Source organism: Oncorhynchus kisutch, linkage group LG2 (assembly GCF_002021735.2).
Source record: "Oncorhynchus kisutch isolate 150728-3 linkage group LG2, Okis_V2, whole genome shotgun sequence".
Lineage (NCBI taxonomy): Eukaryota > Metazoa > Chordata > Actinopteri > Salmoniformes > Salmonidae > Oncorhynchus > Oncorhynchus kisutch.
The window spans coordinates 2,060,007-2,078,008 of record NC_034175.2 but is presented as its reverse complement, the minus strand read 5'-3'; the positions used below and the strand labels follow the sequence as shown (position 1 = coordinate 2,078,008).

General features: G+C 39.7%; 1 protein-coding gene across 2 annotated transcripts in view; it reads left to right on the top strand.

Moving 5' to 3' along the window:
• The window catches only part of LOC116376508 (tuftelin-like), a 32,790-nt gene extending 14,983 nt beyond the window's left edge, over nt 1-17,807 (top strand). The window contains exons 3-12 of one of the 2 annotated variants that reach the window (XM_031837152.1): nt 20-130; nt 223-309; nt 388-450; nt 2,442-2,528; nt 3,845-3,955; nt 4,324-4,547; nt 4,764-4,869; nt 12,707-12,790; nt 14,324-14,418; nt 15,603-17,807. In XM_031837152.1, coding sequence (XP_031693012.1) covers nt 20-130; nt 223-309; nt 388-450; nt 2,442-2,528; nt 3,845-3,955; nt 4,324-4,547; nt 4,764-4,869; nt 12,707-12,790; nt 14,324-14,418; nt 15,603-15,675 — 1,041 coding nt within the window. In that variant the 3' untranslated portion in view covers nt 15,676-17,807. The remainder of the gene's footprint in view (nt 1-19; nt 131-222; nt 310-387; nt 451-2,441; nt 2,529-3,844; nt 3,956-4,323; nt 4,548-4,763; nt 4,870-12,706; nt 12,791-14,323; nt 14,419-15,602) is intronic. The other variant, XM_031837154.1, reaches the window with a different exon arrangement.
• The last annotated feature ends 195 nt before the right edge of the window (nt 17,808-18,002 follow it).

Here is an 18,002-nt window from a genome sequence, read left to right as displayed (position 1 = left end):
TCCCTCCCTGATTTTTCAGCCAATTGGACGAGCATTTGCTCTGGTGCAGCCAACCAGTGATAGGCCTGCTCTGAAGCCTGAACCAATCAAATCCTCTGAGGAGAAGACTGAAAAGGTTGAAGTCATCAAGGTGGGTGGAGCTTAATGTTTGAGGGTGTGTGTGTTACCAGGGTGTGTAATGTGTAATGTGTGTGTAATATGTCTGTGTTCCATGTGTTGCAGGTGTATCTGGAGGATCGTAGACAGGAGCAGCAGAGACACCAGCAGAGCCTCAAGATGTTGTCAGATGAAGTCTCCCAGATACAGGAGGTAAGACACATTCTCTCACTTTCTCTCTCTGTGTGTGAGTCTGTCAGTAACACGTGTGTGTGTGTGTGTTTTGCTCAGGTGAGATACTGTCTGAAGACCCTGAGGGAACAGATGGCAACCAAGAACAAAGGACAACACAAGGTATGTGCACACATTTATAATGTTTATGTGTACACGTGTTGTTATGGGTTGTTATGGAAACATTTAAAATGTTTATGTGTACACGTGTTGTTATGGGTTGTTATGGAACACATTTATAATGTTTATGTGAACACGTGTTGTTAGGGTTGTTATGGAACACATTTATAATGTTTATGTGAACACGTGTTGTTATGGGTTGTTATGGAACACATTTATAATGTTTATGTGAACACGTGTTGTTATGGTTGTTATGGAACACATTTATAATGTTTATGTGAACACGTGTTGTTATGGGTTGTTATGGACCACATTTATAATGTTTATGTGAACACGTGTTGTTATGGATTGTTATGGAACACATTTATAATGTTTATGTGAACACGTGTTGTTTATGGGTTGTTATGGAACACATTTATATGTTTATGTGGACACGTGTTGCTATGGAACACATTTATAATGTTTATGTGAACACGTGTTGTTATGGAACACATTTATAATGTTTATGTGAACATGTGTTGTTATGGAACACATGTATAATGTTTGTGAACACGTGTTGTTATGGAACACATTTATAATGTTTGAACACGTGTTGTTATGGAACACATTTATAATGTTTGAACACGTGTTGTTATGGAACACATTTATAATGTTTGTGAACACGTGTTGTTATGGAACACATTTATAATGTTTGTGAACACGTGTTGTTATGGAACACATTTATAATGTTTATGTGAACACGGGTTGTTATGGAACACATTTATAATGTTTGTGAACACGTGTTGTTATGGAACACATTTATAATGTTTATGTGAACACGTGTTGTTATGGAACACATTTATAATGTTTATGTGAACACGTGTTGTTATGGAACACATTTATAATGTTTATGTGAACACGTGTTGTTATGGAACACATTTATAATGTTTATGTGAACACGTGTTGTTATGGAACACATTTATAATGTTTGTGAACACGTGTTGTTATGGAACACATTTATAATGTTTGTGAACACGTGTTGTTATGGAACACATTTATAATGTTTATGTGAACACGGGTTGTTATGGAACACATTTATAATGTTTGAAACACGTGTTGTTATGGAACACATTTATAATGTTTGTGAACACGTGTTGTTATGGAACACATTTATAATGTTTATGTGAACACGTGATGTTATGGAACACATTTATGTTTGTGAACACGTGTTATGGAACACATTTATAATGTTTGTGAACACGTGTTGTTATGGAACACATTTATAATGTTTACGTGAACACGGGTTGTTATGGAACACATTTATAATGTTTATGTGAACACGTGTTGTTATGGAACACATTTATAATGTTTGTGAACACGTATTGTTATGGAACACATTTATAATGTTTATGTGAACACGTGTTGTTATGGAACACATTTATAATGTTTGTGAACACGTGTTGTTATGGAACACATTTATAATGTTTGTGAACACGTGTTGTTATGGAACACATTTATAATGTTTATGTGAACACGGGTTGTTATGGAACACATTTATAATGTTTGAACACGTGTTGTTATGGAACACATTTATAATGTTTGTGAACACGTGTTGTTATGGAACACATTTATAATGTTTATGTGAACACATGTTGTTATGGAACACATTTATAATGTTTGTGAACACGTGTTGTTATGGAACACATTTATAATGTTTGTGAACACGTGTTGTTATGGAACACATTTATAATGTTTATGTGAACACGGGTTGCTATGGAACACATTTATAATGTTTATGTGAACACGGGTTGTTATGGAACACATTTATAATGTTTATGTGAACACGTGTTGTTATGGAACCAGTTGTTTAGTGTCATCATTCATTTTGATACCTACTGATGACATATGCAATATGTCCTGTGTGTGTCACTTCTACCTAAATGTTTCTCATATCGCTTCTCGTTCTCTCCATCCCTCACTATTCCCTCTCTTTCTTCATCCTTCTCTCCCCCTAGTTTCTTGCTAGTGGCTACGGAGTCAGCACTCCCTCCAATCAGAACATCTCTTCTTCCTCAAAGGGAGGAGCTAAAGATGATGGGCAGGTGAGGGGCTTTTCACATGCCCTATACACACAGGTTCATGTGTGTGTGAGAGAGAGAGCTTATGTGTGCGTCTAACACCTACATATCAAGTCTTAGACTGACCCAGTTCGAAGAGATTGGCATGGTTCTGTGTGTGTGTGTGTCCATTTTAGTGTGAGTGTATTCACAAATACAGAGAGGGAGTGGAACACCCCCCAGGAGAGAGATCTGGAAGGCCTGGTACATTCCGTCCCTCCTCTCCTCCTGTGTTGTTGAGTGTGTTTGTGTTCTTCTCCCTCCATTGTTCTACATTCCCCAGATGACTGCCTGTTTAATAGCTTTGGTTTAGTCTCGAGGCCAAACAGGTAATGGGCGTTCCCAAGGCTATTCATGTCAGGATTCAGGAGTCTTTTCAGAAGAGTGAATAGGGCTGACTTTAACAGTTTGTGTGTGTGCAGCGTGTGAATGACGCATGAGTAGCAGTTGGCGTTACAGAAATATGAGTGGAAAACTTTGGCCTTTGTTTGGCTTCCATCAGAATCTCTCCCTTTGTAACCGCTGCTTTGACACACAGACACATACAGTCACACCTCACTCTCTCTCACTCTCTCCCTCCCTCTGTCATTGAAATGTAAAAATAGATTGTTCTGTAATTATTTGCATATTAGCATTTTGCTTTTCCTCTCGCTCGCTCTCTCTCTCTCTCCCTCTCTCATCATTAATCTGATTCACCTGTGGTAACAAAGGGCCGAGCCGCTCTCACTACAGTAGAATCAACACTAAGAAACCTATACAATACAGTACTACACTATACAATAGAGTACTATGCAGTACTGTACAATTCTATACAAAACAATACTACACAATACAGTACTACACAACACTATACAATACAGATTACAATACAGTACTACACAACACTATACAATACAGAGTACTATACAGTACTACACTATACAATAGAGTACTATACAATACTACACAATACAGTACTACACAATACTGTACGTAAGTGATAATCCCAGAGTAGACTGTGTTTGGAGGATATATTGGCATGGGTGGTGTTAGGCCCGAGATGAACACTATACTATACAATACACTACTGTACAATGCTTTACAATACAGTAGTACACAACAGTATACAACACAGTACTTCCCTGAGCCCGAGGAGTCAGGAGTTTACAGTGCTTTGATCAGTCAGGTGGCTGAATGAGTTTATGAACAGGATATTAGTGGATTCTTGGAGCTTCACTCAAATCTATGGAAACAAACTGTGTTTAAGTTTTCTCCCAGTTGAACAGTTCCTTTATTCCCTCTTTCTTTCTCTCTGTCTTCAGGGAGGGGAGGATGAGGTGGAGAGGGACAAGATGAGGGAGGTCAGTAAGCGTCTGTATGCTCAGCTACAGGAGGCCGAGAAGAAACACCAGGAGGAGAGAGAGAGACTGCAGGTAAAACATACATACACGCATACCTACATACATACATATATACACACACATACCAACATACACATACATACATATACACACACACATATATACATACATACATATATACACACACATACCAACATACACATACATACATATACACACACACATATATACATACATACATATATACACACACATACCAACATACACATACATACATATACACACACACATATATACATACATACATATACACACACACACACACATACATATATACACACACACACATACATACACACACACATACATAAGCACATACACACAGACACACCAAAGTGCTGTACATTATGAAACTATGACTCTGTCCTTTTCCTGTGCAGGCTGAGGGTGTGGATCTGCGCCAGCGTCTGGGGGAGCAGGAGGAGAAGCTGAAGGGGGTGGAGGAGAGTAGTGAGAGGAAAGACCAGAGGATTGAGGAGCTCCAGAGGCTGCTGGGAGGCATGGCACAGGAGAGCCAAGCCCTACGAGACACACTGAGGAACAGAGAGGAAGAACTCAGAGAATTACGCAAGATCAGAGAGGAGGGCAGGAACGAGGAGCAGAGGTGAGGAGGACAATAAACAGAGCACACACACACTGCCCTGTTGGAGCTAGAAACACAAGCATTTCACTGCACCTGCGATAACGTCTGCAAATCTGTGTAAGTGATTTGAGTTGACACAGAGCACACACACACATATCACACACATAAACACCAAGAAAAGCACACACACATAGACGAAGAGTGTTCTCAGCCACTCACGCTGTGTGTTCTTCTCAGGTCAGAGCAGTTGGAGAAGGAGCTGGCCATTCTGAAGGAGAAGATCCATCATCTAGATGACATGCTGAAGAGCCAGCAGAGGAAAGTCAGACACATGATCGAACAGGTGAGACGCACACACACACATGACTATAACATGCTTTAACATGACTATAACATGTTATAACAGGACTATAACATGCTTTAACAGGACTATAAAATGTTATAACTAGCTATAACGGGACTATAACATGTTATAACAGGACTATAACAGGACTATAACATGTTATAACTAGCTATAACAGGACTATTAACATGCTTTAACATGACTATAACATGTTATAACTAGCTATAACGGGACTATAACATGTTATAACAGGACTATAACAGGACTATAAACATGTTATAACTAGCTATAACAGGACTTAACATGCTTTAACAGGACTATAACATGTTATAACTAGCTATAACGGGACTATAACATGTTATAACAGAACTATAACAGGACTATAACATGTTATAACTAGCTATAACAGGACTATTAACATGCTTTAACAGGACTATAACATGTTATAACAGGACTATAACAGGACTATAACATGTTATAACTAGCTATAACGGGACTATAACATGTTATAACAGACCTATAACAGGACTATAACATGTTATAACTAGCTATAACAGGACTATTAACATGCTTTAACAGGACTATAACATGTTATAACAGGACTATAACAGGACTATAACATGTTATAACTAGCTATAACGGGACTATTAACATGCTTTAACAGGACTATAACATGTTATAACTAGCTATAACGGGACTATAACATGTTATAACAGGACTATAACATGTTATAACTAGCTATAACAGGACTATTAACATGCTTTAACAGGACTATAACATGTTATAACTAGCTATAACGGGACTATAACATGTTATAACAGAACTATAACAGGACTATAACATGTTATAACTAGCTATAACAGGACTATTAACATGATTTAACATGACTATAACATGTTATAACTAGCTATAACGGGACTATAACATGTTATAACAGGACCATAACATGTTATAACTAGCTATAACAGGACTATAACATGCTTTAACAGGATTATGACATGTTATAACTAGCTATAACAGGACTATAACATGTTATAACAGAACTATAACAGGACTATAACATGCTTTAACAGGATTATGACATGTTATAACTAGCTATAACAGGACTATAACATGCTTTAACAGGACTATAACATGTTATAACAGGACTATAACAGGACTATACCATGTTATAACTAGCTATAACAAATCTAATCAAATTTTATTTGTCACATACACATGGTTGTTAGTGCGAGTGTAGCGAAATGCTTGTGCTTCTTGTGCTTGTGCTTCTAGTTCCGACAATGCAGTAATAACCAACAAGTAATCTAGCTAACAATTCCAAAACTACTACCTTATAGACACAAGTGTAAGGGGATAAAGAATATGTACATAAAGATATATGAATGAGTGATGGTACAGAGCGGCATAGGCAAGATACAGTAGATGGTATTGAGTGCAGTATATACATATGAGAAGAGTATGTAAACAAAATGGCATAGTTAAAGTGGCTAGTGATACATGTATTACATAAGGATGCAGTCAATGATATAGAGTACAGTATATACGTATACATATGAGATGAATAATGTAGGGTATGTAAACATTATATTAGGTAGCATTGTTTAAAGTGGCTAGTGATATATTTTACATCAATTCCCATCAATTCCCATTATTAAAGTGGCTGGAGTTGAGTCAGTGTCAGTGTCAGTGTGTTGGCAGCAGCCACTCAATGTTAGTGGTGGCTGTTTAACAGTCTGATGGCCTTGAGATAGAAGCTGTTTTTCAGTCTCTCGGTCCCAGGTTTGATGCACCTGTACTGACCTCGCCTTCTGGATGATAGCGGGGTGAACAGGCAGTGGCTCGGGTGGTTGCTGTCCTTGATGATCTTTATGGCCTTCCTGTGACATCGGGTGGTGTAGGTGTCCTGGAGGGCAGGTAGTTTGCCCCCGGTGATGCGTTGTGCAGACCTCAATACCCTCTGGAGAGCCTTACGGTTGTGGGCGGAGCAGTTGCCGTACCAGGCGGTGATACAGCCCGACAGGATGCTCTCGATTGTGCATCTGTTGAAGTTTGTGAGTGCCTTTTGGTAACAAGCCGAATTTCTTCAGCCTCCTGAGGTTGAGGAGGCACTGCTGCGCCTTCTTCACGATGCTGTCTGTGTGGGCGGACCAATTCAGTTTGTCTGTGATGTGTACGCCGAGGAACTTAACTTACTACCCTCTCCACTACTGTTCCATCGATGTGGATAGGGGGGTGTTCCCTCTGCTGTTTCCTGAAGTCCACATTCATCTCCTTAGTTTTGTTGACGTTGAGTGTGAGGTTATTTTCCTGACACCACACTCCGAGGGCCCTCACCTCCTCCCTGTAGGCTGTCTCGTCGTTGTTGGTAATCAAGCCTACCACTGTTGTGTCGTCCGCAAACTTGATGATTGAGTTGGAGGCGTGCGTGGCCACGCAGTCGTGGGTGAACAGGGAGTACAGGAGAGGGCTGAGAACGCACCCTTGTGGGGCCCCAGTGTTGAGGATCAGCGGGGTGGAGATGTTGTTGCCTACCCTCACCACCTGGGGGCGGCCCGTCAGGAAGTCCAGTACCCAGTTGCACAGGGCGGGGTCGAGACCCAGGGTCTCGAATTTGATGACGAGCTTGGAGGGCACTATGGTGTTAAATGCCGAGCTGTAGTCGATGAACAGCATTCTCACATAGGTATTCCTCTTGTCCAGATGGGTTAGGGCAGTGTGCAGTGTGGTTGAGATTGCATCGTCTGTGGACCTATTTGGGAGGTAAGCAAATTGGAGTGGGTCTAGGGTGTCAGGTAGGGTGGAGGTGATATAGTCCTTGACTAGTCTCTCAAAGCACTTCATGATGACCGAAGTGAGTGCTATGGGGCGGTAGTCGTTTAGCTCAGTTACCTTAGCTTTCTTGGGATCAGGAACAATGGTGGCCCTCTTGAAGCATGTGGGAACAACAGACTGGGATAGGGATTGATTGAATATGTCCGTAAACACACCAGCCAGCTGGTCTGCGCATGCTCTGAGGGCGCGGCTGGGGATGCCGTCTGGGCCTGCAGCCTTGCGAGGGTTGACACGTTTAAATGTTTTCCTCACGTCGGCTGCAGTGAAGGAGAGTCCGCATGTTTTAGTTGCGGGCAGTGTCAGTGGCACTGTATTGTCCTCAAAGCGGGCAAAAAAGTTATTTAGTCTGCCTGGGAGCAAGACATCCTAACAGGACTATAACATGTTATAACAAGACTATAACATGTTATAACTAGCTATAACAAGACTATAACATGCTATAACATGACTATGACATGTTATAACTAGCTATAACATGCTTTAACAGGACTATAACATGTTATAACTAGCTATAACAGGACTATAACATGCTTTAACAGGACTATGACATGTTATAACTAGCTATAACGGGACTATAACATGTTATAACAGGACTATAACATGTTATAACTAGCTATAACAGGACTATAACATGTTATAACAGGACTATAACATGTTATAACTAGCTATAACAGGACTATAACATGTTATAACAGGACTATAACATGTTATAACTAGCTATAACAGGACTATAACAGAACTATAACAGGACTATAGCATGCTATAACAGGACTATAACATGTTATAACTAGCTATAACAGGACTATAACATGCTATAACAGGACTATAGCATGGTTTAACAGGACTATAGCATGCTTTAACATGACTATAACATGTTATAACTAGCTATAACAGGACTATAACATGCTATAACAGGACTATAGCATGCTATAACCGGACTATAACATGCTATAACAGGACTATAACATGCTGTAACAGTACTATAACATGCTGTAACAGGACTATAACATGCTGTAACATGACTATAACATGCTGTAACAGGACTATAATGGGACTATAACATGTTGTAACAGGACTATAACATGTTGTAACAGGACTATAACATGCTGTAACAGGACTATAACATGCTGTAACAGGACTATAACATGCTGTAACAGGACTATAACATGCTATAACATGCTGTAACAGTACTATAACATGCTGTAACAGGACTATAACATGCTGTAACAGGACTATAACATGCTATAACAGGACTATAACATGCCTTAACAGGACTATAACATGCTGTAACAGGACTATAACATGCTGTAACAGGACTATAACATGCGGTAACAGGACTATAACATGCTTTAACAGGACTATAATGGGACTATAACATGCTATAACAGGACTATAACATGCTTTAACAGGACTATAACATGCTGTAACAGGACTATAACATGCTGTAACAGGACTATAACATGCTGTAACAGGACTATAACATGCTATAACAGGACTATAACCGGACAGTACTATAACATACTATAACAGGACTATAACATGCATTAACAGGACTATAACATGCCTTAACAGGACTATACCATGCCATCACAGGACTATAACTAGCTATAACAGGACTATAACATGCTTTAACAGGACTATAATGGGACTATAACAGGACTATAACATGCTGTAACAGGACTATAACATGCTTTAACAGGACTATAACATGTTATAACTAGCTATAACAGGACTATAACATGCTTTAACAGGACTATGACATGTTATAACTAGCTATAACAGGACTATTACATGTTATAACAGGACTATAACATGTTATAACTAGCTATAACAGGACTATAACAGAACTATAACAGGACTATAGCAGGACTATAACATGTTATAACTAGCTATAACAGGACTATAACATGTTATAACTAGCTATAACAGGACTATAACATGCTATAACAGGACTATAACATGCTATAACAGGACTATAACATGTGGTAACAGGACTATAGCATGCTGTAACAGGACTATAACATGCTGTAACAGGACTATAACATGCTATAACATGCTGTAACAGTACTATAACATGCTGTAACAGGACTATAACATGCTGTAACAGGACTATAACATGCTATAACAGGACTATAACATGCCTTAACAGGACTATAACATGCTTTAACAGGACTATAATGGGACTATAACATGCTGTAACAGGACTATAACATGTTATAACTAGCTATAACAGGACTATAACATGCTATAACAGGACTATAACATGCTATAACAGGACTATAACATGTGGTAACAGGACTATAGCATGCTATAACCGGACTATAACATGCTATAACAGGACTATAACATGCTGTAACAGGACTATAACATGCTGTAACAGGACTATAACATGCTTTAACAGGACTATAATGGGACTATAACATGTTATAACTAGCTATAACAGGACTATAACAGAACTATAACAGGACTATAGCATGCTATAACAGAACTATAACCGGACTATAACATGCTATAACAGGACTATAACATGCTGTAACAGTACTATAACATGCTGTAACAGGACTATAACTTGCTGTAACAGGACTATAACTTGCTGTAACAGGACTATAACACGCTGTAACAGGACTATTACATGCTGTAACAGTACTATAACATGCTGTAACAGGACTATAGCATGGTATAACATGCTGTAACAGGACTATAACATGCTGTAACAGTACTATAACATGCTGTAACAGTACTATAACATGCTGTAACAGGACTATAACATGCTATAACAGGACTATAACATGCTGTAACAGGACTATAACATGCTGTAACAGTACTATAACATGCTATAACAGGACTATAACGGGACAGTACTATAACATACTATAACAGGACTTTAACATGCATTAACAGGACAATAACATGCCTTAACAGGACTATAACATGCCTTAACAGGACTATAACATGCCTTAACAGGACTATAACATGCCTTAACAGGACTATAACATGCCTTAACAGGACTATAACATGCCATAACAGGACTATAACTAGCTATAACAGGACTATAACATGCTTTAACAGGACTATAATGGGACTATAACATGCTGTAACAGGACTATAACAGGACTATAACATGCTGTAACAGGACTATAACATGCTGTAACAGGACTATAACATGCTGTAACAGGACTATAACATGCTGTAGCAGGACTATAACATGCGGTAACAGGACTATAACATGCTATAACAGGACTATAACATGCTTTAACAGGACTATAACGGGACTATAACATGCTATAACAGGACTATAACATGCCATAACAGGACTATAACATGCCTTAACAGGACTATTATATGCCTTAACAGGACTATAACATGCCTTAACAGGACTATAACATGCCTTAACAGGACTATAACATGCCTTAACAGGACTATAACATGCCATAACAGGACTATAACATGCTTTAACAGGACTATAATGGGACTATAACATGCTGTAACATGACTATAACATGCTATAACAGGACTATAACATGCCTTAATAGGACTATAGCATGCTTTAACAGGACTATAGCATGCTATAACCGGACTATAACATGCTATAACAGGACTATAACATGCTGTAACAGTACTATAACATGCTGTAACAGGACTATAACATGCTGTAACAGTACTATAACATGCTATAACAGGACTATAACGGGACAGTACTATAACATACTATAACAGGTCTATAACATGCATTAACAGGACTATAACATGCTATAACAGGACTATAACATGCCTTAACATGACTATACCATGCCATAACAGGACTATAGCTAGCTATAACAGGACTATAACATGCTTTAACAGGACTGTAACAGGACTATAACATGCGGTAACAGGACTATAACATGCTTTAACAGAACTATAACATGCATTAACAGGACTATAACATGCTTTAACAGGACTATAATGGGACTATAACATGCTATAACAGGACTATAACATGCCATAACAGGACTATAACATGCCTTGACAGGACTATAACATGCCTTGACATGACTATAACATGCCATAACAGGACTATAACATGCTTTAACAGGACTATAATGGGACTCTAACATGCTGTAACAGGACTATAACATTTTTTTTATTTATTTTTTTTTTATTTATTTTATTTCACCTTTATTTAACCAGGTAGGGTAGTTGAGAACAAGTTCTCATTTGCAACTGCGACCTGGCCAAGATAAAGCATAGCAGTGTGAGCATACAACAAAGAGTTACACATGGAGTAAACAATTAACAAGTCATGCTATAACATGCTGTAACAGGACTATAACATGCGGTAACAGAACTATAACAGTACTATAACATGCTATAACAGGACTATAACATGCTATAACAGGACTATACCATGCTGTAACAGGACTATACCATGCTGTAACAGGACTATACCATGCTGTAACAGGACTATACCATGCTGTAACAGGACTATACCATGCTGTAACAGGACTATAACATGCTGTAACAGGACTATAACATGCTGTAACAGGACTGTAACAGGACTATAACATGTGGTAACAGGACTATAACATGTGGTAACAGGACTATAACATGCTATAACGGGACAATAACATGCTATAACAGGAATATAACGGGACGATAACATGCTATAACAGGACTAACATGCTGTAACAGTACTATAACATGCTGTAACAGTACTATAACATGCTATAACAGGACTATAACATGCTGTAACAGGACTATAACATGCTGTAACAGGACTATAACATGCTGTAACAGTACTATAACATGCTGTAACAGGACTATAACATGCTGTAACAGTACTATAACATGCTATAACAGGACTATAACATGCTGTAACAGGACTATAACATGCTGTAACAGTACTATAACATGCTATAACAGGACTATAACGGGACTTATAACATGCTATAACAGTACTATAACATGCTGTAACAGGACTATACCAGGAATATAAAATGGCTTTGGCTGTGTGTGTGTACAGCTGCAGAACTCTCGTATGGTGATCCAGGAGAGGGACCGTGTCATCAGAGATCTGGAGGAGAAGGTGGCTTTCCTGGAGGCAGAGGTCAGTACCAACTAACCATACCTGGGATTTGTAGTCTTTTGTTCACCAGCTACTGTAGCTCTGAACTGTATTCTTTTATGCCTGCAACACAAAGTATGGTTTGACTTCCTCCAACCTCTGACGCTACAGTTGAAGTCGGAAGTTTACATACACTTTAGTCAAATAGATTTAAAATCAGTTTTTCACAATTCCTGATATTTAATCCTAGTAAGATGTCCCTGTTTTAGGTCAGTTAGGATCACCACTTTATTTTAAGAATGTGAAATATCAGAATAATAGTAGTAGAGATTTTTTTCAGCTTTTATTTCTTTCATCACATTCCTTAGTCGTTCAGAAGTTTGCATACACTCAATTAGTATTTGGTAGCATTGCCTTTAAATTGTTTAACTTAAGTCAAATGTTTCGGGTAGCCTTCCACAAGCTTCCTACAGTAATTTGGGTGAATTTTGGCCCATTTGTCCTGACAGAGCTGGTGTAACTCAGTCGAGTTTGTAGGCCTCCTTGCTCACACATGCTTTTTCAGTTCTGTCCACACATTTTCTAGGTCAGGGCATTGTGATGGCCACTCCACTACCTTGACTTTGTTGTCCTTAAGCCATTTTGCCACAACTTTGGAAGTATGCTTGGAGTCATTGTCCATTTGGAAGACCCATTTGCGACCAAGCTATAACTTCCTGACTGATGTCTTGAGATGTTGCTTCAATATATCCACATAATTTTGATGCCATCTATTTTGTGAAGTGCACCAGTCCCTCCTGCAGCAAAGCACACCCACAACATGATGCTGCCACCCTCGTGTCTGGATTTCTTATGGCGGTTTTCAAGCAGTGGCTTCATCCTTGCTGAGTAGCCTTTCAGGTTATGTCGATATAGGACTCGTTTTACTGTGGATTTAGATCCTTTTGTACCTGTTTCCTCCAGCATCTTCACAAGGTCCTTTGCTGTTGTTCTAGGATTGATTTGCACTTTTCACACCAAAGTACGTTCATCTCTAGGAGACAGAACGCGTCTCCTTCCTGAGCGGTATGATGGCTGCGTGGTACAGATGAACGTGGTACCTTAAGGCATTTGGAAATTGCTCCCAAGGATGAACCAGACTTGTGGAGGTCTTGGCTGATTTCTTTTGATTTTCCCATGGTCAAGCAATGAGGTACTAAGTTTGAAGGTAGGCCTTGAAATACATCCAAAGGTACACCTCCAATTGACTCAAATTATGTTAATTCGCCTATCAGAAGCTTCTAAAGCCATGACATAATTTTCTGGAATTTTCCAAGCTGTTTAAAGGCACAGTCAACTTAGTGTATGTAAACTTCTGACCCACTGGAATTGAGACACAGTGAATTATAAGTTAAATAATCTGTCTGTAAATAATTGTTGGAAACATTACCTGTGTCATGCACAAAGTAGATTGTGCATGACTTGCCAAAACTATAGTTTGTTAACAAGAAATTTGTGGAGTGGTTGAAAAACGAGTTTTAATGACTCCAACCTAAGTGTATGTAAACTTTCAACTGTGTGTGTGTGTGTGTTTAGAACCGGGAGATGCATGATCAGATGGACTACTTCCTGGGAGGTGAAAGGTCAAACTCGCACCTCTCATCAGACCGCCACGCCCAGATTGTCTACAGGTAATTTACATCCAGTAACACAGGCAGACACACACCCATCATAGACCTGTCATCAACGTCCAGTAACACAGGCAGACCCACACCCATCATAGACCTGTCAGATTGTGTACAGGTAATTCACATCCAGTAACACAGGCAGACCCACACCCATCATAGACCTGTCAGATTGTGTACAGGTAATTCACATCCAGTAACACAGGCAGACCCACACCCATCATAGACCTGTCAGATTGTCTACAGGTAATTCACGTCCAGTAACACAGGCAGACACACACCCGTCATAGACCTGTCAGATTGTGTACAGGTAATTCACATCCAGTAACACAGGCACACACACCCATCATAGACCTGTCAGATTGTGTACAGGTAATTCACATCCAGTAACACAGGCAGACACACACCCATCATAGACCTGTCATCAACGTCCAGTAACACAGGCAGACCCACACCCATCATAGACCTGTCAGATTGTGTACAGGTAATTCACATCCAGTAACACAGGCAGACCCACACCCATCATAGACCTGTCAGATTGTGTACAGGTAATTCACATCCAGTAACACAGGCAGACCCACACCCATCATAGACCTGTCAGATTGTCTACAGGTAATTCACGTCCAGTAACACAGGCAGACACACACCCGTCATAGACCTGTCAGATTGTGTACAGGTAATTCACATCCAGTAACACAGGCAGACACACACCCATCATAGACCTGTCAGATTGTCTACAGGTAATTCACGTCCAGTAACACAGGCAGACACACACCCGTCATAGACCTGTCAGATTATCTACAGGTAATTCACGTCCAGTAACACAGGCAGACACACACCCGTCATAGACCTGTCAGATTATCTACAGGTAATTCACGTCCAGTAACACAGGCAGACACACACCCATCATAGACCTGTCATCAACTCACCACACGCCTGACCCGTCATCAACTCACCCAGCCGCCTGACCTGTCATCAACTCACCACCCGCCTGACCTGTCATCAACTCACCACACGCCTGCCCCCTCATTCCCCTGACTGAACAGAAACATAACCTGACCTCACACAGCCCTCCACACACACTTCTAACCCCTGCACATCCCCATAGTGTCCCTCAGCTGTTCACTAGTAATGTGTTCCCCAGAGTAAAACCTTGGCATCGATCTCATTTCTCTCTCTCTCCTCCACAGTAAGCCTTTGAAGCCCAGCAACTCGTCCAACAAGCCTCTTCCCTTCATCAAAATCATTGAGACCAAGTCCTGAACAGGTGAAAGCGAGGGAGAAGGGGCTAACCTAACGACACCAAACCTGCTAAGCTAAACAACAATGGACTGAAATAGACCACCACCACATTACTACCACACCAACATCACAGTGCACGTATGAAGTTTAAACTGAGGTGACCACAACATCACATCAACTGACCACCAGCTACGACCATCACCCACCCATGGCCACACTTCTTCGATAGGACACTATGCAGTGTGTGTGTGTCAGAGGAGGCTGGTGGGAGAAACAATAGGAGGAGTGGCTCATTGTAATGTCTGGAATGGTATATATGGAACAGTCAACTGTTCCCATATGTTTTCTGTGTTTCATACCGTTACATGTATTCCTCCTATAGCTCCTCCCACCAGCCTCCTCGTGTGTGTGTGTGTGTGTGTGTGTGTGTGTGTGTGTGTGTGTGTGTGTGTGTGTGTGTGTGTGTGTGTGTGTGTGTGTGTGTGTGTGTGTGTGTGTGTGTGTGTGTGTGTGTGTGTGGGGTTTTGGATTGTGTATGGACTTTGATGTAGATATACTTATAGAGTTGATTCTCAATAGAAGTCTATTTATTCAGAGTAGACAGATGATTCTTTCTAACCCAGTGTCATAATCTATTGTCATCTGTTGAAGTCCGTCTGAAGGACTTTACTACTGACAGAGAGGACCAGAGACGGTGTGATAGCAGTACCCTGTGGTTAGTAAGGGTCTGATAACAGACCCAGTCTTTGGCCTCAGAGAGGAGGCAACCATGCCAGGCTGGGCCATAACAGAGAAATAAAATGGCCGATGAGTGAGAGGGGGATCGAAGAGAGAGATGGGGGGTAAGAAATCTGTATTCAACTAATCAGAACACAACCAGTTTGTCATCTTTTTACCAAGTGTCGTGGAAATGTCCTCTATTTACCAAATCATGGGAGCAAACCACAACACAAGTCAGACAGCATAGACATAATTCATCGTTCAGCTTTGTCTCCTTTCTCAAACCCCAGAACCATAAACCAATCCTCCATATCAACAGGCATATATCAAATTGTCATTTAGATACAACCAACCCTAAATACAAACAATCCTGGACAAACTCATGGAGAGGAGAATGAGGCTATAGGTTAAGATAGAAACAACATTAGAGGGAGCATAGAATGATTCCAGACCCTGCCACCCTCCTTTCTCCACCGGGAAAGGTAGGGAGTAAAAGATATGTTTACACATGATGACACTTTGACCTCTCCCCTCTCTGCGGCCCATGCAACTTAGTTTTGACATAGAACAGATAACTGCAACCTCGCCACAGTATTATACAAAAATACCATTCTGATGAGAAGTAACTTACACACATTTGATGAATATAAAACATCTTACAAATGTTACCAACAAATTCTGAATCTTCTACGACACATGTAACCAAGGCAGGATAGAGTGAGTGTTGCTACACTATACAGGTATTGGAGAAGCAGAAACACATTAAGGAGAGAGGATATAGTTTTCCATCAAACCCTTCTGTAACCCATTAACCTACTTCCTGTGTCTGTGGCCTAGAGTCCACTGTTAGAATCCTCTTTATTTGACACCTGAAAGGGAGGAAGACAATCTTTGACTTTTTGTAAATATACTTATATGGTCACGTAACGGCCACAGTGATGTGTCGTGGTTTATACAAAGTTATGAAGGCCATGTTTGTTATTTTGTTTGTTGAGAAAGTGGGATGTTTGGTCTAGTATGTGTAGAAGTCCCCTCACCAATACTGATGCCACTTTGAAGTCTAAAGGAAATGAAGATGATTCATTCTGACAAGTACTTACTAACCCTGCAAGAAGTTGACATTATCCACATTTTTGCATTTCAGTTACCTGACGTTTCATCCACCATCACCAGCTTTGTACATAACTATATTTATTTGTTTATGTGGTATTCTTTGATGTCCCTGTAGTCTCACTCTGGGATTTGTTTGTTAGTTTTATCCTTCAGACAGGAATGTTTGGCCTGACACTTTAGTGTGTGACAATCATCTTTATGTATTTATGTGAAAATACAAATACTTTCATTTTAGGGAAAACATTTTCAGTAGACATGTTAGTGTGTGTTAACAACATATATACTTTGTTTTAGTTATTTTAATAAATATATGAAACATATTTGTTTTTCATGTTTTTTGAGGGGGTACTAGTGAGTCAAATATTCTCATTCACATTTCTATATTACATCTAAATGCATTATTATAATTGACTTCTATATTATGTATCTCATGCATAGTGCAGTACTGTAGTTTATGCATAGTGCAGTACTGTAGTTTATGTATAGTGCAGCAGTACTGTAGTTTATGCATAGTG